This window comes from Scyliorhinus canicula, chromosome 1, assembly GCF_902713615.1.
Source record: "Scyliorhinus canicula chromosome 1, sScyCan1.1, whole genome shotgun sequence".
In the NCBI taxonomy this organism is placed as follows: Eukaryota; Metazoa; Chordata; class Chondrichthyes; order Carcharhiniformes; family Scyliorhinidae; genus Scyliorhinus; species Scyliorhinus canicula.
Genome location: NC_052146.1, coordinates 217,405,493 through 217,433,111, shown reverse-complemented (window position 1 = coordinate 217,433,111; position 27,619 = coordinate 217,405,493). Strand labels below are relative to the sequence as shown.

The following is a 27,619-nucleotide window of genomic DNA, read 5'->3' as shown; positions in this document are numbered from 1 at the left end:
TGGAGCAAGATCCTCCGCCGGGCTACTAGGGACGCAAAGGCCAGGACCCCAGCCTCTATCGCCCCCTGCACTCCTGGCTCCAGTGCCACCCCAAAAATTGCGAGTCCCCAGCCTGGCTCGACCCTGGATCCCACCACCCTCGACACCGTCTTTGCTACCCCCTTCCAAAACTCCCCCAACGCTGGGCACGCCCAAAACATATGGGCATGGTTCGCTGGGCTCCCCGAGCACCTAGCACACCTGTCCTCGCCCCCGAAAAACCTACTCATCCTTGTCCCAGTCATGTGGGCCCTATGCAGCACCTTGAACTGTATGAGGCTAAGCCTCGCACAGGAAGAGGAGGAATTCACTCTCTCCAGGGCATCCGCCCATGTCCCCTCCTCAATCTCCTCTCCCAGCTCCTCTTCCCATTTACCCTTTAGTTCCTCCACCGAGGCCTCGTCTACCTCCTGCATCACCCGGTATATGTCCGAAATCCTCCCTCCTCCGACCCACACCCCCGAGAGCACCCTATCACGCACCCCCCCCGTGGAGGCAGCAAAGGGAACCCCTCCACCTGCTGCCTGGCAAATGCCCTCACCTGGATGTACCTAAACATGTTCCCCGGGGGAGCCCAAACTTCCCCTCTAACTCCCCCAAGCTCGCGAACCTCCCCTCCACAAACAGGTCCCTCAACCTCCTAACCCCTGCCCTGTGCCAGCCCCGGAATCCGCCATCAATGCTCCCTGGGACGTATCGGGGCCTCCATCGAGCCCCCCATTTCTCCTCTGTGCCGTCTCCATTGCCCCCAAAGTTTGAGGGTAGCCGCCACCACCGGGCTCGTGGTATACCTCGTTGGAGGGAGCGGCAACGGCGCCGTTACTAGCGCTTCCAGGCTCGTGCCCACACAAGACGCCGCCTCCATTCTCTTCCACGCTGCCCCCTCGCCCATTACCCACTTACGCACCATCGCTGCATTGGCCGCCCAGTAGTACCCACAGAGGTTGGGCAACGCCAGCCCCCCCCCTATCCCTGCCTCGTTCCAGGAACACTCTTCAAACCCTTGGAGTCCCATGCGCCCACACAAATCCCGTGATACTGCTGTTGACCCTCCTGAAAAAGGCCTTTGGGATAAAGATGGGGAGGCACTGGAACAAGAACAAAAACCTCGGGAGCACCGTCATCTTGATGGACTGCACCCTCCCCGCCACTGACAGCGATAACATATCCCACCTCTTAAACTCCTCCTCCATCTGCTCCACCAACCTTGAGGTTGAGCTTGTGCAGGGCCCCCCAATTCCCAGCCACCTGGACCCCTAGGTACCTGAAGCTCTTCCCTGCCTGCTTCAGTGGGAGCCTACCAATCCCCTCCTCTTGATCCCCCGGATGCACCACAAACACCTCGCTCTTGCCCAGGTTCAGCTTATACCCCGAGAAACCCCCGAATTCCCCAAGGATCCTCATCACATCCGGCATCCCCCCCACTGGGTCCGCCACATACAGCAGCAGGTCGTCCGCGTACAGTGACACCCGATGCTCCACCCCACCCCCCCGCACCATGCCCCTCCAGTTCCCTGACTCCCTCAATGCCATGGCCAGGGGCTCAATTGCTAACGCGAAGAGCAAGGGGGACAGGGGGCACCCCTGTCTCGTCCCCCGATGCAGCCGAAAGTACTCCGACCTCCTCCTATTCGTGGCTACACTTGCCATCGGGGTCTTGTAGAGCAGCCTCACCCACCGAATAAACCCCTCCCCAAACCCAAACCTCTCCAACACCTCCCACAAGTACTCCCACTCCACCCTATCGAAGGCCTTCTCCGCGTCCAATGCCACCACTATCTCCGCCTCCCCTTCCACCGCCGGCATCATAATGACATTGAGGAGTCTTCGCACATTTGTGTTGAGCTGTCTTCCCTTCACAAACCCCGTCTGGTCCTCATGTATGACCTCGGGCACGCAATCCTCTATTCTAGTGGCCAGGACCTTTGCCAGCAACTTAGCATCGGCGTTCAGCAGCGAAATCGGCCTATATGATCCACACTGCAGAGGGTCCTTGCCCCGCTTCAGGATCAAGGAAATCAGCGCCCACGACATAGTTGGGGGCAAAGCCGCCCCCTCCCTTGCCTCGTTAAAGGTCCGGACCAACAGGGAGCCCAGCAGGTCCAAATACTTTTTATAGAATTCCGCCGGAAACCCGTCCAGCCCCGGCGCCTTCCCCGACTGCATGCTCCCTATCCCTTTGACAACCTCCTCCAACTCGATCGGCGCCCCTAGTCCCTCCACCCGCTCCTCTTCACCCTCGGGAAACGCAACCTGTCCAGGAAGCGCCCAATTCCACCCTCCTCCACCGGGGGCTCAGACCGGTACAGTTCCCCATAAAAGTCCCTGAAGACCCCATTGACCTCTACCCCCCTCCGCACCACCTTCCCAGCGCTATCCATTACTCCCCCAATCTCCCTGGCCGCGTCCCGCTTCCGGAGCTGGTGCGCCAGCATCCTGCTCGCCTTCTCCCCGTGTTCATACACCGCCCCCTGTGCTTTCCTCCACTGGGCTTCCGCCTTTCTGGTCGTCAGTAGGTCAAATCTGGCCTGAAGGCTACGCCTCTCCCCCAGCAATCCCTCCTCCGGGGCCTCCGCATATCTCCAATCCACCTGCACCATCTCCCCTATCAGTCTTTCCCTTTCCCTCTGCTGCCCCCTCTCCCTACGGGTTCGGATGGAGATCAATTCCCCCCTCATCACCACCTTCAATGCCTCCCAGACCGTCCCCACCCGAACCTCCCCGTTATCATTGGCCTCGAGGTATCTCTCAATACACCCCCGGACCCTCCCGGCCACCTCCTCCTCTGCCAGCAGCCCCACCTCCATGCGCCAGAGCGGACGTTGGTCCCTCTCTTCCCCCAGCCCGAGGTCCATCCAGTGCGGGGCATGATCCGAAATGGCAATGGCGGAGTATTCCACTTCCTCCTCCCTCGACACCAGCCCCCTGCTCAGGACAAAAATGTCAGTCCTCGAGTAGGCCTCATGTACATGGGAGAAAAACGAGTATTCCCTGGCCCTTGGCCTCGCAAACCTCCAAGGGTCCACCCCCCCAATCTGGTCCATAAATCCCCTCAGCACCTTAGCCGCCGCCGACCTCCTACCCGTCCGGGACTTGGATCGATCCAATGGGGGGATCCAGCACAGTGTTAAAGTCTCCCCCCCCATGATCAGGCCCCCCACCTCCAGGTCCGGAATGCGGCCCAGCATACGCCGCATGAACCCCGCATCGTCCCAATTTGGGGCATAAACATTCACCAACACTACCCGCTCCCCCTGCAGCTTGCCACTCACCATCACGTACCTCCCGCCACTGTCAGCCACCACCTTCAACGCCTCAAACGACACCTTCTTCCCCACCAGGATCGCCACCCGCTTACTCTTCTCGTCCAGCCCCGAGTGGAATGCCTGGCCCACCCACCCCTTTCTCAGCCGGACCTGGTCCACCACTCTCAGGTGTGTCTCCTGGAGCATGGCCATATCCGCCCTCAGCCCCTTCAGGTGCGCAACTACTCAGGCCCTTTTGACCAGCCCATTCAGCCCCCTCACATTCCAGGTTATCAGCCGGATCTGAGGGCTCCCTGCCCCCTTCCCCTGCCGGTTAGCCATACCCCATCCCTTGCCCACCCCCAGCCAGCGTCCCACGCTCTGCCAGTTTCCCACGGCGGCACCTCCCCCCCTCCAGCACCCCCTGCGTCCTCCAGCTCCTTCCTGACTGTTTCAGCAGCAACCCGGTTACACCCCCCCCCCCCCCCCAGGCTAGGACCCCTCCGAGCCGCGCCCCTCCCTCTACAGCACTCCCGTGAGCCAGCTATCTTCTGCTGACCCCGGCGGCTCCCGTCCTACTTTCGGCTCCTCCCAACGTGGGACTGCCCCTCCTCCATAGTGCCCATCAACCAGTCCACCTTCCCCCGCTCCTGCGTGGGAAAAGAAAACCCCGCCCCCTCCCAGCACGGGGACCTCGCAGAAAGCCCGCGCTTTTGCCCTGCCGGGCCCCGCCTCCTCCAGGGCCACTCCCATTGTCAGTCCCCCCCACCAGCTCCCCAAACACCCTGTTTACCCCTCAGTCCAAACCCGTCCACCCAACTCCTGCTAGGAAACCCATAAAGAAAACACCCGTGCGGCATCACCCCACCCACCCCACAGCATACCCTAAACCCCGCAAATACACATACAGTATAAATAAATACAGTATTCTACAGCATCCCCCATCTGGGGGACCCTCAGTTTGTGTCCAGTTTCTCGGCTTGCACGAAGGCCCACGCCTCCTCCGGGGACTCAAAATAGTGGTGCCGATCCTTGTAGGTGACCCACAGACGCGCCGGCTGCAGCATTCCAAACTTCACCTTCCGTCTGTGGAGCATCGCCTTCGTCCGGTTAAACCCGGCCCTCCGCCTCGCCACCACCGCACTCCAGTCCTGGAAGATCCGCACCTCCGTGTTCTCCCATTTGCTGCTCCGCTCCTTCTAGGCCCACCGCAGCACACACGCATGATCCACGAACCGGTGGAACCTCACCAACACCGCCCGCGGTGGCTCCTTCGGCTTGGGCCTCCTAGCCAGAATTCTGTGTGCCTCCTCCAACTCCAGGGGCCCCTGGAAGGACCCAGCCCCCATCAGCGTGTTCAGCATCATCACCACATAGGCCGCTAGATCCGACCCCTGCAGCCCCTCCGTGAGGCCCAGGATCCGTAAATTCTTCCTCCTCGACCGGTTGTCCAACTCCTCGAACCGCTCCTGCCATCTTTTATGGAGCGCCTCGTGCACCTCCACCTTCCCCACCACGGCCACGACCTCATCCTCCCTCTCAGCGGCCTGCTGCTGCAGCTCCCGGATCGCAGCCCCCTGGGCCGTCTGGGTCTCCATCAGTTCCCTGTTGGTTACCTTGATGGTCTCCAGCAGCTCCATTTTCAGATCCTGGAAGCAGCGCAGCAGAGTCGTCTGCTGCTCCTGGACCCACTTCTTCAGTTCTTCAAAACTTTCGCTGGCCGCCATTTTGTCCTGCGGGTCCCGATTTTTTCCAAGAGTTTTTCCTCCCGATTCTCCCCCTGCTCCGCTCCTGGTCTGCACCATGGGACCTCTGGGGCGACTCCTGGCCTCTTCCCCCGTCGGGATTTGCCTCTTAAGCTCCGTTGGGGGCCTTTAAAAAAAGCCCCGAAGTCCGTTTTTTTCGGGAGCCTCCGAACCTGCGGCTCAGCTAGTCATTGCCGCTACCGGAAGTCACTTCTGTCCCCTTCTGCACTACATTCCCACCCCTATCCGTCACTCCACCAATTTCCCTAGCCGCATCTCGCCTACAGAGCTGATGCGCCAACATCCTGCTCGCCTTCTCTCCATACTCATATACCGCGCCCCGCGCCCTCCTCCACTGTGTCTCCGCCTTTCTGGTGGTCAACAAGTCAAATTTGGCCTGCAAACTACGCCGTTCCCCCAGCAACCCCTCCTCCGGTGCCTCCGCGTATCTCCTGTCCACATCCAGGAGCTCTCCCACCAGTCTCTCCCTCTCCTTCCTCTCCCTCCTTTCCCTATGGGCCCGGATGGAGATCAGCTCCCCCCGGATCACTGCTTTCAGAGCCTCCCAGACCATCCCCACCCGGAACTCCCCCGTGTCGTTGGTATCAAGATACCCCTTAATACTTCCCCGGACCCTCCTACACACCTCCGTCTCCCTGACTCCATGGTACTTCCGTGAGTCAGCTGACTTCTGCTGACCCCGGCAGCTCCCGCCAAAACCCATCCCCCTCTTGCCACACCTCCTTGGCACCGCTTCAGCGCGGGGAAGAAAACCAGTAGAGGCCACGCCCCCACCGCCCCCTCCCCGCTTTCACATTGTAACACACCACCCTTCTGACGCAGCTCCCCAAAATTCAGTTTCATCCCAACCCCCATACACAAGAGAACATATGAAACACAAACCCCCAACATTCCCCACATACCCCACACCCATACCCAACAGACAGACCCACCCGGAAACGGAGCAAAAAGAAAACCAGCATAAAAAACACGTGTCAAAATTGAAGAACAGCAACAGCGAAAACAGCAACGGCCATAGTGTGTCCCCAGACCCTAGTTCGAGTCCAGCTTCTCCGCAAAGGCCCACGCCTCCTCTGGGGACTCGAAGTAGTGGTGCCGGTCCTTGTAAGTCACCCACAGACGCGCAGGCTGCAGCATTCCAAATCTGACCTGCTTGGCATGCAGCATCGCCTTCGTCCGGTTGAACCCGGCCCGCCGCTTTGCCACCTCCGCACTCCAGTCCTGGTAGATTCGCACTACCGAATTCTCCCACTTCTTGGCCCAGCGCAGCACACACTCCCAGTCGCTGAATCGATGGAACCGCACCAGCACCGCCCGCGGGGGTTCATTTGCTTTAGGCCTCCTGGCCAGCACTCTGTGAGCTCCCTCAAGCTCCAGGGGCAAATGGAAGGACCCGCTCCCATCAACGAGCTCAACATCGTGATCACATACAACGGGAGATCCGATCCCTCCAGCCCCTCCGCCAGGCCCAGGATCCTCAAATTCTTTCGCCTTGTGCGAACGTCCAGCTCCTCCAAGCGGTCTTGCCACTTTTTGTGAAGTGCCTCGTGCATCTCCACTTTCCCCACGAGGACCACGGCCTCCTCCCGCTCAGCGGCCTGCTGCTGCAACTCCCGAATGGACACCTCCTGGGCCGCCTGGATCCCAAGCAGCTTGTTCGTAGTCGCATTCAGGGAGTCCAGCAACTCAGCCTTCAGCTCCGCAAAACAGCGCAGAAGAGAGGCTTGCTGCTCCTGCGCCCACTTCCACCAGTCCTCGGGTGTTCCGCCGGCCGCCATTTTGTCCTTCTTCCCCCGCTTTTCTTGGGGAGCTGCTGCAGCTTTTTCCTTTGCCCCACTCCGGGTGAGCACCATAAATTATGGGGAATGCTCCTCTAGACACCTTCCCCCACCGGGATTCGTCGAGACAGCGCCGTTTGGGGCCCTCAAATCGGCCCAAAAGTCCTTAAGTAGCGGGAGCTGCCGAACGTGCGGCTTAGCTCCGCATAGCCGCAACTGGAAGTCGATCCTGAACTTTCTAACCCACAGACCACAATCGGTAAAGATAGGCAATAACACCTCCTCCATGATCATTCTCAACACCGGTGCCCCACAAGGCTGCGTCTTTAGCTCCCTACTATACTCCTTATACACCTATGACTATGTGGCCAAATTCCCCTCCAACTCGATTTTCAAATTTGCTGATGACACCACCGTAGCGGGTCGGATTTCAAACTATCACGTATAGGAATGAGATAGAGAATCTGGTGAACTGGTGCGACGACAACAATCTCTCCCTCAATGTCAACAAAACGAAGATAATCATCGACTTCAGGAAGCGTAGTGAAGAACATGCCCCTGTCTACATCAATGCGAATGAAGTAGAAAGGGTCGAGAGCTTCAAGTTTTTAGGTGTACAGATCACCAACAGCCTGTCTTGGTCCCCCCATGCCGACACTACAGTTAAGAAAGACTGAGGAAATTTGGCATGTCAGCTACGCCCTCACCAACTTCTACAGATGCAGCATAGAAAGCATTCTTTCTGGTTGTATCACAGCTTGGTATGGAGCCTGCTCTATCCAAGACCGCAGGAAACTACAAAAGGTCGTGAATGTAGCCCAGCCCATCACGCAAAAAAGCCTCCCATCCATTGATTCTATCTATAATTCCCACTGCCTCAGAAAGACAGCCAGCATAATTAAGGACCCCACGCACCCTGGACATACTCTCTTCCACCTTCTTCCGTCGGGAAAAAGATACCAAAGTTTGAGGTCACGTACCAACCAACTCAAGAACAGCTTCTTCCCTACTGCCATCAGACTTTTGAATGGACCTACCTCGTATTAAGTTGATCTCCTTAAGTTGATCTTTTCTCTACACCTTGCTATAACTGTAACATTATATTCTGCAGTCTCTCCATCCTTCCTTATGGGTGTTATGCATTGTTTGTACAGCATGCAAGAAACAATACTTTACACTGTATACTAATACATGTGACAATAATAAATCAAATCAGATCAAAATAAGGGAAGTCCTGTTTACCCTTCACAGTGCCTCACTCCATACTCCCCAATTGATCTCCATTCCCAACTCCGGTTCGCATTTCTCCTTGATCTTCACCACCCGCTCGCCTCCCTGCTCCCCCAGCCACTTATATATATCCCCAATTCTTCCCTCCCCTTCCACATCCGGAAGCAGTAGTCGCTCCAGCAGGGTGTATCCCGGCAATCTAGGGAACCCCTTCCAGACCTTTCGTGCAAAGTCCCTAACCTGTAGATACCTGAACTCACTAACCCTCGGCAGCTCTACCCTCTCCCTTAGCTCTTCCAGACTGGCGAACCCTTCCTCCAAATACAAATCCATCACCTTGACCAGCCCCACTTCCCTCCACCTCCTGAATACACTATCCAAACCCCCGCCGGCTCAAACCCATGATTCTCGCACAGCGGTGTTAGCACCGACATCCCTTTCGCCCTAAAATGCCTCCTCAGCTGATTCCATATCTTCACCATGGACTGCACCACTGGGCTCCCTGAATACCTACTCGGAGCCATTGGCAATGGTGCCATCACCATAGCCCTCAAACTCGACCCCTGACAAGATTTCTCCTCCATCCTAACCCACTCTACCCCTTCTCCTTCCAACACCGCCGCATCTTGCCCACATTCGCCGCCCAATAATAATGAAGCAAGTTTGGCAACGCCCCCCCCCCCCCCCCCCCCCTACTGCCACTGCCTCTGGAGCAGGGTCCTCCCCAACCTCGGCACCTTCCCCACCCATACAAAGTCAGAAATGATTGTGTCCACTTTCTGAAAAAAGGCCTTTGGTATAAAGATCGGGAGAGCCTGAAAGATTAACAAGAACCCTGGCAGAATATTCATTTTCACCACTTGCACCCTCCCCGCCAACTTTAAGTGCAGTGTATCCCACCTATTAAAATCCTCCCTGGCCTCCTCCACCAGCTTCGTTAAGTTTCACTTATGGAGCACCATCTTATCCCTCGCTACCTGAATCCCCAAGTACCTAAACCTATCTCTCGCTACCGTAAATGGCATCTCCCCTAAATTAGCCCGCTGCGCCAGCTCATTCACCGGGAATACCTCGCTTTTTCCTACATTTAGCTTGTATTCCGAGAACCCTCCAAACCTCCCCAACTGGTCCACAATCCTTCCCATACTCTCCAACGGATCCGAAACATACAGCAAGAGGTCATCGGCATAGAGCGACACCCGATGCTCCCTCTGTCCCCTCATTATCCCCTGCCACTCTGCCGACCCCAAGAGCCATCGCCAATGACTCTATGGCCAACGCAAACAGCAGCGGCGACAGCGGGCACCCCTGCCTCATAAGCCAGAAACCTTCTAGGGGCATTCTATGAAGTATTCACTCCCGGATTAGGTAGTATGAACAGGATAAATGAGAGAATTAAAGGATGAGTAGCGGCAAAGTCCATGGAAATGCTGCTGTTTACGCCCTGCATCAAATTATCCCTCCATTGTGGTACCTTTCTAACACGCACAATTTATTTCTTCCTGTAGGATAAAAACTCAAAAGTAAAAATATGGCAACTGCTCGGAATTTTGGAAACAAATTCAAGAAAGGTTAAAAATATTCAGCGAGGGGGTCAGTCAGTCGACTTCCCTCTGCGCTGAGCAAGGATCTTTAGGGCTGAAACTTTGGCTGACTTTATTCATTCCAAGCACGGTAGCACAAGTGATTAGCACTGTGACTTCACAGCGCCAGGGTCCCAGGTTTGATTCCCGGCTTGGGTCACTGTCTGTGTGGAGTCTGCACGTTCTCCCCGTGTCTGCGTGGGTTTCCTCCGGGTGCTCCGGTTTCCTCCCATAGTCCAAAGATGTGCAGATTAGGTGGTTTGGCCATGATAAATTGCCCATAGTGACCAAAAAAGGTTAGGAGGGGTTAGAGGGTTACCGGGATAGGGTGGGTGAGGGCCTAAGTGGGTCGGTGCAGACTCGATGGGCCGAATGGCCTCCTTCTGCACTGTATGTTCTATGTTCTAACTACTTCTGATGAAGAAGTTCAGATATTGTTTCACACTATTACTATTAAAAATATTTCTATAAAATAAATAAACCATTAATTTGAAGCAGAAAATTGGTAGGGCTACTGGACAGGAACAGGGGAGTGGGATTAATTGAACTGCTGTTCCAAAGAGCTGGTGCAGGTATTTTAGGCCATGCGGTCTCCTATTGTGCAGTAGGATTATGTTAGCCAACATATTTTAGGTTTCCATATATGGCATCTCATAATAGTAATCACAGAACGTAAAAGGAAAAAAAGTTAACTGTTACAAGCATCGACTCTTTCAGAAGCGTGATGATTACAGAGCAGAACTTACATGATTTCCAACCCTCCTGGCATGGTTGAAGATGATGTTTGCTCCTTACTGGAGGAGGAATCAGTGGCACATTCTGCTTCTGACGTGGAATCACTGCCACATGGGTCATTGTTTTGATAAGCTGTCCTCTGTGGCTCAGTTTCTACTCCAGGTGAAGACAGTTCTCTCTCACTGTATGCATCACTTATAAACATGCCTTCATGAGTCAAATAGGCCACTTCTGTATCCAACGTGTGACCCAACCCAGGATTCTTCTGACTAGATACAGCTTCCAATTCCCTGCTTTTTTCCCGAATCCTATCCAACACCAGGAAGATGACATTACGAATGGTACTTACTGTTGCCTGCACAGATTTTTGGTGAAAAAAAGCACAAAATTCAACACTCTTCAAACAGCTGTATTATAGTCCACTCAAAATTAATTGGGATAGAAGCAAACAACACAGATACTCGACTTTCAGGGTCAGAAATCTTTGTTCCAACAATAGCTTCAGATAATAAGAATATGCGATTGCGAACATATGATTAATAATGGGCAATTTTATACAGTTTACCCAATTACTGTCATTTTCAGTTACAGAACTAGAAAAAAATAAAAATGTTAACTATTTAACTAAGGTTTTCCTCATTCTTTGAGATCAACCAAACTCCACACACAAAACGGTCTAAATCTTGGCAGGGTCAGATGGGAGGGGGCACACATCATGTATGCTGTCAGCCTAGTGGCGGAATACCCTAATTCAGGCAGTCCCTCCCTCACTGATGCTCCCCACCATGATTTACCAAAACAGATTGGGATTTAGTAACATGCTAATTGTAGCCAAGGCTTACCTTAACCCTCTTTAGAAAGTTAATAAAACTTGCAAAGATGTTTTTCAGAAGGTCCAACCATTGAGGAAAATTCAGCATTCTCATCTGATCAGCAAGCCTCAAAAAGGAAAATAGAAATAGGAAAATTAGTAGCTCTTTTATTCAAGTTAAGTCTGCACGGATATATATTGGGTCAGAAGGTCCTAAAGGCTATTGAAGTAGTGGTGGGGGGGGGGGGGGGGGGGGGGGGGGGGGGGGGCTAGTAGATCCAGTTAGTTTGTCCAGTTTTAGAGTAGCAGCATCTCAGCCAACAGAGCACTGACATGCATTGCCAATGCTTCACATCTTGAGTAATAGATTAAATTCTGAGTTACTACAGCTGATTGCAGACCTCCAGGTAGAAGTAAAGCAGAGAAACTTTATTACATGAAGATTATAAGTTTCAGCTAAAGGATGAGTCAAATCGGCCGAATTACTATTTATATTTGCTTCAAGGAGGGCTGCACAGTGGCGCAGTGGTTAGCATTGCTGTCTCATGGGGACTTCCGGTGGCGACCATGGAGTGAGTGGTCTCACATTTGGTGGCTCCCGCTCGTGGCGGTTTTTTCTGACCTTTGCCCCAGCTAACAAGTGGATGTGAGGCGGAATATAGATTAAAGAGAGTGAGGAAAACCTTTACCCTCTGGTGTATGGAACTGAGGGCCGGATGCGGTCGAAAAAGGGAATCAGTTGTTCGGAGCTGGGCGCGAATGAGGAAGCCCCAGGGGAGAGAGCCGCCTAGGGCAATAGTGGTGTGGCTACACCGGATCCTGGACAAGGAGTAGACTACAAGGTGGGCCAGGCTGCACATGGGAGGGCAGTGAAATTAGAGCATACCAGGACCTAGTTGCAGAGTTGACCAAGAGGAGGGAGAGTTTCAATAAGGGGGGGGGGGGGGGTTAAGGTGGTCCACAGGGCACACATGACTGTGGCCCGGATGAGTAGTTTCTTGGAGGAGGTGGAGGATAGGTGTGGGTGGTGTGTGTGTGTGTGGGGGGGGTCCTGCGATTTCTTGGAGGAGGTGGAGGATAGGTGTGGGTGCTGTGTGTGTGTGGGGGGGGGGGGGGGGGGGGGGGGGTGTCCTGCGAACCGTGTCCACATGCTTTGGGCATGTCCAAGGCGGAGGGGTTTCTGGCAGGTGTTTTCTGACATCATGTCAGAAGTCTTAAAAGTGAGGGTGGTTCCGAGTCCAGAGGTACCGATCTTCAGTGTGTTGGAAGATCCGGGGTCCCAGGGGGTGAGAGAGGTCACGTCCTGGCCTTTGCCTCCCTGGTGGCCCGGAGATGGATCTTACTAGGATGAGCCCCCGAAGTCAGGGGTGTGGGTTAGCAACATGTTGGGGTTTCTCAGACTCAAAAAAATTAAATTTGCTTCGAGGGTTTCGTTGCAGGGATTTGCTCGGAGGTGGCAGCCGTTCATCAACTTCTTGGAGCAAAATTAAGCTGTCAGCAGGGGAGGTTGTTGGGGAAGGCGGCACTGTTTGTGTAAGGGGGCGTAGTTGGGTATATTGTTGTGTTTTTGTTTTTACTGAAGTTTGATGTTTAAAACTGTTAAAATTCTAAATGCCTCAATAACATATTTTCTAAAAAATAGCATTGCTGACTCATGGCGCTGAGGACCCGGGTTCGATCCCGGCCCCAGATTACAGTCCGTGTGGAGTTTGCACATTCTCCCAGAGTCTGCATGGGTCTCACCCCCACAACCCAAAGATGTGCAGGGTAGGTGGATTGGCTACGCTAAATTGCCCCTTAATTGGATTTTTAAAAATTCTGCAAGGTTACACCATCCCATAACAAAAATACTTTGGCAAGTTACCATTGGGAAGTCATGACTAAATATTACAAACTATAAAAAGATATCTTTACTCAAGTTTTTTCCCCCCAAATTCAACCACTTCTGAAAATGTGTTCTTTTGTATATGGAAAATAATTTAAACACTGATACATTCATTGCAAACTGAGTTATGATACTTTGCAAAGAATAGCAAATAGACTCACTTCAGTATAACTTCGGTGTCTATTTCTTCCATTTGTGCAATAGTTTCAATAACACTCTAAAATAAATGAGAAAAACGTGAGCCAGAAAGCCAACGTCATCAAGTTTTTCAAAACCTAATTTCAGTACACGCACAATCATTGCAATCACTATCAAAATAGACTGGTGAACTAAATTTAGCACTTTCAATTAAAACTTACAATAACGAGCCAGAGTAAAAGACATCGGGCTGGATTTTCCGTCCTGCCGTGGCAGATTTCTGGTTCAGCACACTGGCGGGATGCTCTGTTTCGCTAGCTGCTCAATTGGGTTTCCCATTGTGGGGCAGTCCCTGCTGCCGGGAAACCCCCAGGCTGCCGGCAAAACGGAGCTTCCCGCCGGCGGAGAATCCAGCCCATCAAATGCAAATTAAAACAAGTGAGGTTACTTTAAGGAGAAAATATATTTGTGCAGACCAGAAAAAGTAAGCACATGAGTCAGTATTCAAGTATTAAATACAAGAATGATTTTGGTCCTTAGGACCCATGGCAAATCTGTATAGTTTTGATCAACAAATTTCCACATTTACAGAAACAAGTTACATCACAGATCAGCGACCACTCACATGATTAACATTGTAGGTTCTTTGCTTATGGAAAAATAGAGCACACAATCAAGGCAATGCCCTGTTCATTTATGGCAAGGCTTGCCGACTTTATACTCCTCTTATTTGCAATAACAACCAACATTCCATCTGCCTTCCTAATCACTCGCTGTACCTGCACGCTATCCTTTTGATTCTTATACAAGAACGTTGGATCCCTCCGTCCTGCAGAATTCTGCAGTCTCTCTTCATTTAAATTATATTCTGCTTTTGTACTCTACCGAACAAAGTGGACACCTCACATTTCCCCACACTATATTCTAGCTGCTAATTTATTGCCTGCTCACTTAACCGATCTATATCCCTTCACAAACTCTGCATTCTCGCAACAACTTGTTTTCCTACCTATCTTTGTATCATCAGCAAATCTGGTTGCAATAGAACCAGTCCCTTCCTCCAAATCATTATGATCATACATTTATGAGACCCCAGCACTGATCCCTGTCATACTCCACTAGAAAGTTTGCCACGCTAAAAATTATCCATTTATCCCGACCAGGGGCCTCACGGTAGCATGGTGGTTAGCATCAATGCTTCACAGCTCCAGGGTCCCAGGTTCGATTCCCGGCTGGGTCACTGTCTGTGTGGAGTCTACACGTCCTCCCCGTGTGTGCGTGGGTTTCCTCCGGGTGCTCCGGTTTCCTCCCACAGTCCAAAGATGTGCGGGTTAGGTGGATTGGCCATGCTAAATTGCCCGTAGTGTAAGGTTAATGGGGGGATTGTTGGGTTATGGGTATGTGGGTTTAAGTAGGGTGATCATTGTTCGGCACAACATCGAGGGCCGAAGGGCCTGTTCTGTGCTGTACTGTTCTAATTCTAAAAAAAAAAAATCTGTTTGCTGTTAGTTAGAAATCTTCAATCCAGGCTGCTGTATAGCCCACACTTTTCTTCTGTAGTAAACTTTTTACATGGCATCTTTGGAAATCCAAGTACCCTACATCTACAGGTTCCACTTTCATCCGCCCTGCTTGTTACATTCGCTAGAATTCTAATAAATTTTACAAACACAATTTAACTTGCCACAATTTAAGTTAGCTCTGCTCAATTGCATTATGATTTTCTAAATGGCCTGCCACTACTTCCTTAATAACAGATTGCAGCATTTTCCAAATGACTAACTGGACTATAGTTTACTGCGTTCAGTGTTACTCCTTTCTTGAATAGAGGTGTTAAATTTGTCGTTTTCCAATCCACTGGGATCTTTGAGAAACCAGGGAACTTTGGAACATTTGGGCCTGTCAGCCATTAGCCCCATTAGTTTTCCTAGTACTCTTTTCTCTAGTGATAGTTACTGCCTTATGTTCCTTCCGCCTTTTTGCCCTTGATTTTCTTCCATTTTTGGAATGTGTTTTGGGTCTTCTCCTATATAGAAAAATACACAATATTTGTTTTCCATCAATACTTCCCCAGCTTTATTCTCTAAGGGACCAATGTTCTCTTCTGTTTTATATATTTGTGGACACTCATTGCCTGTTTTTACATTTCTTGCTAGGTTACTCTCATATTCTAAGTTTTCCTATTTTTAAGGCATCCTTTGTTGGTTTCTAAAAGTTTCCCAATCTTCTATCCTATTACTAATCCTCACAGAATTGTATACCTTTTCTTTCAATTTGAAGCCATCCTTATCTTCCTTAATTAGCCTCAGATGATGCATCGATCTTGTAGGTCGTGAATATATCCTTGTTGAGCTTTACAAAATATTTCCTCAAATGTCTGCAATTGTTTATCTACCATTTTACCCGTTAACCTATTTTCCCAGTCCACTGTAAACAACTCAATCCTCATGCCTCAGGAATTGCCTTTCCTTTATTTAAATTTAAAACACTAGTTTCAGACCCACGTTTCTCACCCTCAAATGGAGTATGAAATTCTATTGTGTTACGATCACTGTTGCCTACAGGATCCTTAACTAAAACATCTGAGAAATTATGGATGGAAGAGGAACAAAGGAGAGAGAAGAAAGAGACCTTAAGACCAAAAGAAAATAAACCTCAGGCTTACACAACATTGATATTAACTTTGAATAGTCGTATTTTACATTTTCTTGACAGAATATCATTTGATGTCAATGTAATATAATCCGGTAAAATATGACTGCAGAAGACTGCTCTATTCGTGCTCAATGACACAGAGAATTCATTCAAACCATTCTGTAGTATCAACCCTTGACACTAGATGCTGCAGCATCGACACAACCCACTTGTTTCAGCAGACAGGAAGACCAACCAATGTTTTGGCACTGTTGGTTTTTCTAATCAATTAAAAAAAAATGAAAATACAGTCTGAATAGAGCTTAGTGTATAGCTGCTTTTACACGCCGTCCAGGTGATTGATATGTAAATATGCTGAAAAAGTAAAATGTTCAGAACATTTTCCAGCAAACATATAACACTTAAATGAGGGTGTACATGGGTTTATATTATAACCTCAAACAGTGCCCAAATAAATAATGGATTCATCAATGAAATATCCTAGGATCTTGCTACAATGGAAGGATGCGAGGCCCCCAAGCGTGGAGACCTGGATCAATGACATGGCGGGTTTCATTAAGCTAGAGAAGGTCAAATTCGCCCTGAGAGGGTCGGTACAAGGGTTCTTTAGGCGGTGGCAACCTTTTCTCGACTTTCTGGCTCAACGATAGGGTACGGGGACAGTAGCAGCAGCAACCCGGGGGGGGGGGGCCGGACGATGATTATGTTTGTTTATTTAATTTAAATTTATTTTGAAGTTCTTTTGTTGTTCATTGGGGTTGGGGGGTGGGGGATGGGATACATGCGTCGATACGGTCTGGGGGTGGTACGGTTATTATGGGTTACTTTGTTGCATTTCATTGTTTGTCGTTATGTTTTATATTTTCTGTAAAAAATTCCAATAAAAATTATATTTTTTTAAAAAATCAATGAAATATCCTTATACTGCTCAAAAGTATGATTTTTTAAAATATAAATTTAGAGTACCCAATTATTGTTTTCCAATTAAGGGGCAATTTAGCGTGGCCAATTCACCTACTCTGCACATCTTCTTGGGTTGTGGGGGTGAGACCCACGCAGACACGGGGAGAATGTGCAACCTCTACATGGACAGTGACATGGGGCCATGATTGAACCCAGGTCCTTGACGCATGAGCCACCGCGCTGCCCAAAGTTATGAATCTTACTTCATTCCGAACTTTAAAAAAGGAAAAAAAAAATTGAAATCATGAAGAACTCCTAAAATAGTAAGAAGGAAAGATTGGCTAACTGTTAGACTGTTGTTTGCTTTTTAAGTGTTGCAACTTCCAAAAATTTCTAAAATTGAATCAGAGGGAATTAATATAAAATAAAACAGAAAGTGCTGTAAATACTCCTATCAGGCAGAATCTGTGGAACGAGAAACAGACGAAAGGTTGATGACGTTTCATCAGAACTGTTAATATCTGGGAAACCAAAGTTGAGTGATTTCACCACGGATAGTTTCGATGTTGGTGAAAAGCAACATTGGTACACTCATTGGGTTTTATATAAAACATCTGACACATCTTGAAGCACCATATAATTTTGATGTACGGCTCAAATGAAACTAACAACTTGCATTTATGTGGCATCCATAACATAGAAAAATATCCCAAGGCACTTCAGAGTTCAAAGGACCACAGGAGGAGGAGTAAGCCATTCAGCCCATTTAGCCTGCTCCGCCATTCAAACAAATGACCTCAACGCCATTTCTCCCCCATCACCCCTGATGTCATTAGTATCCATAAAACTATCGATTTCTGTCTGGAACATACTAAATGTTTGAGCTTCCAAAGATTCATCACAGTCTGGGTGAAGAAACTCCTCTAAATCTCAGTCTTGATTGGCCTGTCCCCTGTTTCTAGACTGACCAGCCAGGGGAAACATCCTGTCTCTGTCGAGCTCTGGAAGAATTTTGTACGTTTCAATGAGACCACCACCCCTTCTTCGAAAAAAGAGAATAGAGGGGATAGAAAGCATGCTAGCAAAGGAGGAGGGAATGAACATTTTCTTGGGAATGAGACTGAGGAGCTAACAGTGATAATGAATAAAATAAAAATTACATTTTCTGTCCCAAGGCCCAAAGGACTGGATTAGTAGAATCTGAAGAATGATGAAAGCCCACACTGGGAAACAAATTCAACAGTATGCAAGATGAGGTGGTAGTGGTCGGGGTCAGAATCAGTGACAACTGAAGGGTACAAGCTCAAAATGTTGACTGTGTTCTGCCTGCAGATGCTATTTGATTATTCCCACTTGTTCCGTGTTTGCTTCGAGAAACCAAATTGTGCCATTGAAATTATGTTTTTATTTTAAACAGTTAATTAATCATACAAAATATGCCAACAGGAGAAAAAGTAGAGGTGTTTAAATAGGATACCACACAACCAAATGAAAAAGCTGATATGAGCAGCAGAGTAGAACCATTGCCCCAAATTTAAGTTTGTGTTGCCTTCTGATCCATCAATAAAGCATTCAAATGTCTTATTTGCATAATGTTTAGTGCTAAAGTTTTGAGAATTTACAATGAAGTTAAGCTATATCATGTACACTTGCAAAAAATGTATGTACTGACAGGAAAATACATAATTGGTCTGAAGTTAGTCTTTTACATACACTCGAGTACTGTTAGTATTTCCATAAGTGTGGTTACAAACTATATAACATTTGATAGCTGTTCCTTGTACTATGGTTTTTTTGATGCTGGAAATCTGTGTAATGTGCTTCCTGAACTGATTACATTTCAAATATTACAATGATCCACGATCACGTAATCCTACAACACATTCCATTCTGATATACATCTCTCTTCCTCAGTGAGCCTGGTCAAAGACTGTCCAGGATTTACCTTTGTTAAAAATAAAAGTTTAAAAAAAAACTAGGGGCTGGTTCAGCTCACTCGGCTAAATCGCTGGCTTTTAAAGCAGACCAAGCAGGCCAGCAGCACGGTTCGATTCCCATACCAGCCTCCCCGGACAGGCGCCGGAATGCGGCGACTAGGGGCTTTTCACAGTAACTTCATTGAAGCATACTCGTGACAATAAGCGATTTTCATTTCATTTCATTTCAAATACATCATAATTTTTGCACAGAGTCGGTCTGGGGGACTATGTCGATTAGTGTGGATGTGGCCTCACCAGGCGTCAGTAAAAATAGAACAAATGACATTAAACCATGTGATGACAGAAACTGATCCCCTCAAACTTGCAATTTTCGGGAAAAAATAGACAGCTTAAATTGACTGACTTAATTGTGTGGTAAATATGGTGTTAAAATGAAGAATTGTATGTTCCCTTTTTAATACTGGATTTAATAGAAATGTCAGAACATTGTTTCATATAGTCCTTCACACTGTTCCATACAATCAGAAGCAAGCCTAAAGTAAAGCTGCCAGATTCTTGAAGTACAGTGGCCATGAGAGTTTACTTTGCATTCACCACCAGTTGCACAAGAACTATTCTTTGGCCGCTGGCAATGTTAGAACACGCAAAGAGGTAGTTTTGGTGCAGACATAAAAAGCCACGAAGAAATCCAACAGGTTGACTGCTTTGAGGCATCCAAGTTTTATTCAGTGATTTATAACAAACCAATGATTATTTGCTATAAAAATTGCTCGACTTTGTTTTGTTTTTGGTAACCGCCAATTCTGCTGTTTTATGGAAGAATATTTTTGTACAATGCACAAAATATACATGAACTGATGTAAACGCTATACTTTCACTAAAGGCCAGATTTAAAATACTATGATGCCACAAATTGCACAATCGGATATTACCATAAAAAAGTGTACCTGTTTAATTATGCTTTTTGCAGCTGCAATCATCTCTTCATGATAGATGTCCAGAAAGTCTAGCTTTCTTTGTTTTAGCAATCCAAATACTAAAGATACCAATCGTTCCTTAAACAAAACAATAAATATATTTACTGAGCAATATAATCTTCCCTTAGTGAGCAGGTTGTTCTTGAAAGTTCTCAATCTTTACATCGTGCTTTAGATTGGATATCATTTTTCTTAAACGTATTAAAAACAAAGCCATTATAAGAACTTAAAAGTAATTGGGTTGGTAGAAAGTACAGTGAAAGGTTGACAATATTTGGAATTTGACTGCATGAATTGCCACTATTTAGTTTGATGAAATCTAGAAAATCTTAAGTTGAAATTCATTTACAAAGAAAAGTCATCTCAATTTGGAACTGGCTATCGATGCTACAACCATAATCTTCTAAAAAATTATACTTGCGGACAACATAATTGGAAACAAACTAAATATGTTGGAAACATTCTGAGAGACTGAATGCTGTTTACAGCTGAACAGGATTGCATCTGATTTGCATTGGGTAGTTTAACAGATAAATAACATGCACTGTCTAGGCACAAAGAATAACCATCCAGGATGATACTGGAGAGCTGCCAGTATCTTCAGAACAATACCCAGCATTCAGAAGGGGGAGGAAGTAAATGAGAAGAATGGAAAAAGCAAAAGTCAATATAAAGTTAGGAGTAACATGTTGTATGATCTGCCTTACATATATTGCACCCTTTCTTATGGGATAAAAGTAATGCAATTTTAAATGTTGTGCAGATTATGATGGTAAAAAGGTAATCTAATTATAAACAGCTCATTTCATTTGGTCACTTGATAAATTAACCAGATGCGCGTTGGACATCAGCCCCTGACACCGCCCCCTCCACCCCACTCCCACTGTAAGTTAAAATGGAGTGAAATTTAGTTGCAGTTATGCTCATTTGAAGTGAGATCTCCAGTACTGCTGACTGAGCACAGGCATTTGCTCTCTTCCCCATGTCAGCTTTAAGTACTCGAAGGTCAGAGAGGGAGTAAATTACACAATACATTAAACTGCCTCACCTCTATTCCTAACAATGTCTCTTATAGATCATAGAATTTACAGTGTGGGAGATCATTCGGCCAGAGTCTGCACCAGCTCTTGGAAAGAGCACCCTACTTAAGTCCATGCCTCCACCTTATCCCCGTAACCCAACCTAACCTTTTGGACACTAAGGGGCAATTTAGCATGGCCAATCCACCTAATCTGCGCATCTTTGAACTGTGGGAGGAAACCGGAGTGCAATCTCCACACAGTCACCTCAAGCCGGAATTGAACCTGGGACCCTGGAGCTGTGAGGCAGTAGTGCTAGCCACTGTGCCATCGTACCACTCATTGATGGGAGAAAAACTCTACTACAGTGCAGCATTTTTCCTTATAGTCTGTACTGAATGTTTTTTTAAAGTTTTATTTCTGGTTTTCTATTTTTAGAACCTGCAAATTATTGACTCCCAAAATTATACAATACACATCCACACTCATGAACAAAGATCAACTGTCCTCCCCTACATCAACAATTTCTGCTAAATTATATCCTCGCTACTGCATCCACTTCTTGAAGACAATGATTATAATGAAATACAATGACATTTTGACCTTTTTCCAACATGCGTTTGTCAATCCAGCTCCTAATTACTAGTTGTCACCTGATCAAACATTCCAGCAACTACCATCCTCACAGCAGTCTGGTTTGATACAAATCCCAACAGGCTGAAGCATTTATATTGTCAAATCTCTGAAACATAACTGTACTTAGAATATCACCGAGTAGTGCATTCAACCCTAGTAGCCAAGAAAAAAATAGTCAAGTTTGCAACAAATGCAGGGAATGTCATGTGGCGGAATTCTTAACATCAGGGATTTAAATTAGGAGACGATTGGAAAATCTTGGCCTTTTCAGCTTGAAAAGGAGGTGAGGTTTTAGTGGTATACAGGATTATAACGAGTATAGAAAGATAACTTGGAATATTAGTTTATGGTAGAAGTAGGACAGGAGGCAACAGCCTTTAAACTTGTAAAAGAGAAATGACAGTACTGATATCAGGACATCCTTCTTTATAAGCAGCAATCAAATTTCCAGGTAGTGAGGCAATACCCTGGAACCATCTGACAGCTGGATTCTACAATGTTGGGGATGGGGAAACGCTAAAATCTCTCTGGATGGATGAATTGAGAAAGGACAACTGGTCTTCCTCATTTGTAATTATCTTCTGTTTTTGTCTAATATTATCAGAGACCACGCAGCCAGCTACATCCGAGAGGTTTTAAACCAATCACGCATCACTATACAGATGTTGAATGTTCATATTTAGAAACTAAAATTATATCAAATGATCTATGCAGTTGGTTGTAAAATCAGTAAAATTTAATGCCATAATAAGCTAATAAAACTAAATAAAATACTTTCACATACCTCCTCTAACAATTGATCATCATCCAGCGGTCTATTTAAGTCACTATGCGCATAGGTAGAGAAATCTGCTATCATCATTTTATCGATAAGTCTTTCCAACTCACACAGTTGTGAACCAAGGTGTCTGAAAAAATGGGGAAAATGCATCTTCAATACAAGTGTGAAATATATACAAAGCAAACGCACTTCAAGCACAAATAAATTCACCAGAGACTTATAAAAGAAACCCTACGTCTATAACTCATTTATTAAGATAATCATGCAATAAAATATGACCTGCAACTTCAATTTTTGTTTGTGATCTCTGTTTTGGAAAGGATACGGCACAATTTAGCCAAGTCCATTTAATGTACAAATTATTACTGGTATGTTTCTATTAAAAGATAATCATACAATAAATACAGAATTCAACAACTTATGAGAATTCCAGTTTTCTGTTTTATTGGTAGGATCAACAAAATTATAGTGCATGAAGCAAGCAGCCTCAGTGACCACAAACAAGGACACTCGCCTTCCAGTTCCATGCCTTAATTTTTAATGTGGAACTCAAGCAAGGGATGTCTTAGTTGTCAATATTTGGTGGCAACTTCTTTTTCTTTTAATTTTCTTTTTTTTGAAATTTAGAGTACCCAATTCATTTTTTCCAATCAAGGGGCAATTTAGCATGGCCAATCCACCTAACCTGTATATCTTTGGGTTGTGGGGGCGAAACCCACGCAAACACGGGGAGAATGTGCAAACTCCACACAGACAGTGGCCCAAAGCCGGGATCGAACCTGGGACCTCAACGCCATGAGGCAGCAGTGCTAACCATTGCACCACCGTGCTGCCACATTTGGTGGTACCTTTGGTGCAAACATGAACACATCTGAAGGTTTGTAAGATTTGAAACTAGCCCATAGAAAAAAAAGTTGAATCCTAAAAGGAAAATACTTAAATATTTGAGAAATAAAAAATTGCAGATGGGGAAAGGCAGGGAATGCAACTAGACAGCTTTCAGAGACCTGCACGGCATGAAAGGCCAAACCGTCTCTGAGCGAGCTGTACAATCCCGAATCAGGATTACAGTGCAAAAGGTTCAGGAAGAATACTTGCTTTTGAGCATTATTTATTCCAAATAAATGCTACAAGGGGGAAGACAGGGGCGCTGTGGTAATGTCACTAAATTAGTAATCCAGAAGCCCAGGCTATGCTTTGGGAACCAGGTTTAAATCTTACTACGGCAGCTAGTGGAATTTAAATTCAATAAATTCAATCTCAGTAATGAAATTACCATTTATTATAAACCCATCTGGTTCACTAATGTCGTTCAGGGAAGGAAATCTGCTATCCTTACCTGGTCTGGCCGACATGTGAATCCAGACCCACAGCAATGCTATATACAAGTGCTGTATTAGTGTGCAATCCCAGTGACTCTACACCTCCTGAAAGAATTTTTAAAACGCAACCCGAGGGAGAAAAACACAGATGTTCAGCAAAGTACAAACATGCATACTCACTGACCACACTGTCACTTCCTGCAAACAGTTGACCATAATTCCCTAAAAAGGCATCTACTCAACTCTTTAAAAAGTCTATTTTACTGAGTCACATAATCTTGGGAAGATATCAATTTCAATCTTGGATCTATGGTGAGTCAACCTGCATGAAGTGCTCCAATGTTCATCTGACAGAAAGGAAGAAAAACAGAAATCACCCAGAGATCCTGATTGTTATTCAGCAACCCCTAGAAGGTGCATACATGTGGGAAAAGAAACAGGCTCTGTTCTGATGCTTCCAGTCAAACAATCTACTGAAAGACAATACATAGAATGGTCACTGGGACAAGATACAAGAATCCCTGTTGCCTGTGGAGCCAACCTCCAGCACAAGTTGCAGTGTCATAAATGAGTGAAAGTATCAAAGGCAAGAATTCACTCACCTCCCTTATTTCAGTTTTTAAAAATCTATTAATTTGGAGTGTAAGAAAATTCTCCAAATGTGTTTAATGCAAAGAAATATTACAATGCACTACACACGAGGGAAAGAAAACAGACTAAAGCATAATGGGGAGATTTGGTGGCGATACAAAGTGCTTCATCAATGAATGGATCTAGCACTGCTGCCTTACAGCGCAGAAGACCCGGGTTTGATTCCGGCCCCGGGTCACTGTCCGTGTGGACTTTGCTCATTCTCCACATATCTGCGTGGGTGTCACCCCAAAATCCCAGAAAACGTGGAGAGAGAGTGTGAAAACGAGAGAACGAGAGCGTGCGAGAAAGACAGCACGCGAGAGAGTGCGCGAGAGAGAGCGCGCGCGAGAGAGCAAAAGAGAGTAAAAGAGCAAGAAAAGAGAGGCAGCAAGAAAAGAAAGAGAGTTCATTTAGCACCCTCACACAAAATATTACCCTACCCCCCTCAAATTATTTTTGTCTGCATTTTGGGAAAAAGTATTGGACCCAAAAATTATCCTGTCTGATATCTTTTTGGTAACAATTTCACATAGAAATTAAAACTAATTGCAAGTTATGGAAGCAAACATTACACACAAAGATCTCACCAACAGCAAAGTGGCAATCGAGCAGTTGATCGGTTGAGGCAGAAATGTCAAAGAAGGTATGTAGAAAACTCTGATACTGTTGATATTGACTAGAACAGTGACAAGACGCCTCAGTTTAGCACCTGGCTAACGGGAGGACTCCTCAGTAATCCACTGGAACATCAATCTGAATTGCTTGGTGATGTTCTGGAGTGCATCCTCTACTTTCCTATGTTCTGACTTAGCAGTGAGCCCAGCAGTCAAGCAAACCTGGCAGACAATGTTTTCTATGCTGCATTAAGCATACTAACAAAGATCATACAGAGCAATATGGTATGCAGAATGTGCTGGATGCAATGAAATAACCGCCATTAGTAGCACAGGATATGGGGAATGGAGTTTAACTCAACTGGCGGCAGTCCTGAGTTTTGAAAGTACGTTTGGTGGGATTGCTGGCTTTGACATCATGCAGGAAAAGGAGGCATTATTTTGTCTAGCACCATCATGAAGGGTGGCCGGGGTTTTGGTAGAGGCTGGTGTGGGATGTGGTAAGTTTGTAGATTTGAAGTACTGGATAATAGTGAGAGGAAGGCTCTTTAGGTTTAACAACACAAACTTGTAACTTTATAGCAAGATCTCTGCAAACATTAAATTTAGGATAGGTTCCAGCAAGTTTGTTAGTGTATCCAACTCTGTGCCTCCGACATTATGTTAATCAATAGAAATTTCAGTTAAGGAAAAAAAAACTTAGATAAATACAGCTGACTTTGGTTGAGCATGACATTTCAATCTACAGAAAATTCATTAATTTCACAAGTTTTAGTCACTATGGTGCAACTATCTAACAGCAGCAAATAAATCTGTGTTAGGCAGCGAAATTCTACACTTGGATGCTTACCACAAATGTATTCAAGCTCTGCTGTAGTAACAATGAAAGCTGTTAATAGAATTCACAAGAATGCCTGAGGCAGAACGAAAAAAATCTTGCCAGTGTTTTCTTAAAAGTTGAACTGTGCCCAGTTCATGGGTCATTTACATGTGTTCACACAGATTACTTGGCAGGACAGCTTTCAATACAAATTATTTCCAGTATTTACCAAATAAATTACTACACAAAGACCTTGTGAAGTGACAGCAACTACCCCCTCCAGATTCAATCCTGATTGCTATCATTTGATCCTCTGAATTTTAATGATGTGAGCCATGGCAGCAGTCTTGGCTCCATTCTGTGGCCACACCTCTTTCCTGCATTTTAAAATAGACTTACAACCATTAGTTGCATCTTTCTGAAAATCGTCAGCTTTCCTGAAGTTGCGAGCTCTGCTAATGCCTCCTTCCGTTTTAAATCAAGTAATATAAAGGAACTTCTCCAGCCTGACCCCTTTTTTGGGGGGGGGGGGGGGGGGGTCCATTTTAACGTTTTCCTGTTTTTAAACCTACATTCACATTTACTTTTTAATAGAGCTGAGCATAATGAAAGCCAAGAGTGCAGAAAATATATGCAATAGGATCAACAAAAAGCAAGTGTATTATTACCTACCTGAAACTATGAATTCCTTGAAGCTCCTGTTGTAGCACCTCCTGTGTCGTTGCAATTAAGTCCAGCGCCCCAACAAACTCAGAAGTGGACAGCAATAACTGTACGGTAGGTTGTGTTTGGTGAACAGTGGCCATTAACTTTAGCTTATTATACATTTTTACACAGTTATTTCTAGTCACAGCAAGTCTTAATATTTGCAAAGATCCTTCGCACATTACTTTGTCAATCTGGGCAATTTTATCACGAAGCATTTTCACAGCTTGAGAGGTTTTGGTGAGGTAGTCCTGCAATTCATGTTGAGAGGTCATAGCGTGGAAAAAGGCATCAGAACGGAGAGAAATCTGGTGCGCTATATTCACTTCAACCACATCCAAATAATGGGTTAACTGTAAAACAAAATGCATTATCCATTAGAATCACAAAGATTTGCAACATGGGGATGGCCATTTGGTCCATTACAACCACACTCTGAAATAGCTATTTATATACTATACTTTTTCAAATGTTTTGTTTCAGAGGGGCTGCTTAAACTTTTACTCTCTGTTTAATGACTTAGGAACCAACAGACGTGGACTGTTGATGTTTTTCTTCAATTTACTCTAGGAAAATCTAATTATTTTGAATATATCTATCAGCTCTGCTCAACTACCCTGCTCCAGTGAAGGATACCTGCTTCTCAAATTTCTTGGTAAGTGAAAGCCCTCTTTCCCAACTTTACTAAATCTCAACTATGTTCTTGACATCCTTCCCAAAGTAGGGTGCCCAAAATTGGATAGCATATACTAGCTACACCCTAACCAACAACTCGGTTTCCACTTTCTCTCCTTTTAGTCAAGTACACAACTAGATAAGCTGAATGAAAATGAAATAAAAATTGCTTGTCACAAGTAGGCTTCAAATGAAGTTACTGTGAAAAGCCCCTAGTCGCCACATTCCGGCGCCTGTTCAGGAAGGCTGGTATGGGAATTGAACCATGCTGCAGGCCTGCCTTGGTCTGCTTTCAAAGCCAGCGATTTAGCCCTGTGATAAACAGCCCCTCCTAAACAGCTACTACTAGCTCTGGTTGAATCATATTGTGCTCGCCTTTGCCACATCCATCACTGTCGTAGAATCATCCTGGAGACAAAAGATAACCAGCTGGTATTATTTTTGTCACTATCCAGTGCCTCCTGAAGCTCCTCTTTGTCCATTCAGCTCTAACAGGCGAGAGGAGTTTGTAGACTTCCTTCTTATAAGAACTAGGAGTAGGCAATTCAGCCCGACGGGTCCACTCCACCATTCATACGATCATGGCTGATCTCCTCTCAGCCTCATTTTCCTGTCCGTTCTCCATAACCCCTTCAACTCAATGTGTATCTATCTCCTCCTTAATTTACTCAAAGACCCGGCATCTACTGTACTCTGGGGTAGTGAATTCCATAGATTCACGATCCTTTG

The 27,619-nt window shown here is 46.4% G+C and overlaps 1 protein-coding gene across 3 annotated transcripts in view; it reads right to left on the bottom strand.

Annotated features, from left to right (window-relative positions):
- vps54 (VPS54 subunit of GARP complex) overlaps positions 1-27,619 on the bottom strand; it is a 149,564-nt gene that overhangs the window by 62,129 nt on the left and 59,816 nt on the right. For all 3 annotated transcript variants that reach the window (XM_038807716.1, XM_038807738.1, XM_038807726.1), the window contains exons 7-12: positions 26,183-26,568; positions 22,125-22,248; positions 19,656-19,763; positions 13,234-13,289; positions 11,219-11,315; positions 10,388-10,731 (exon numbers count right to left, since the gene is read on the bottom strand). In XM_038807716.1, coding sequence (XP_038663644.1) covers positions 10,388-10,731; positions 11,219-11,315; positions 13,234-13,289; positions 19,656-19,763; positions 22,125-22,248; positions 26,183-26,568 — 1,115 coding nt within the window. The remainder of the gene's footprint in view (positions 1-10,387; positions 10,732-11,218; positions 11,316-13,233; positions 13,290-19,655; positions 19,764-22,124; positions 22,249-26,182; positions 26,569-27,619) is intronic.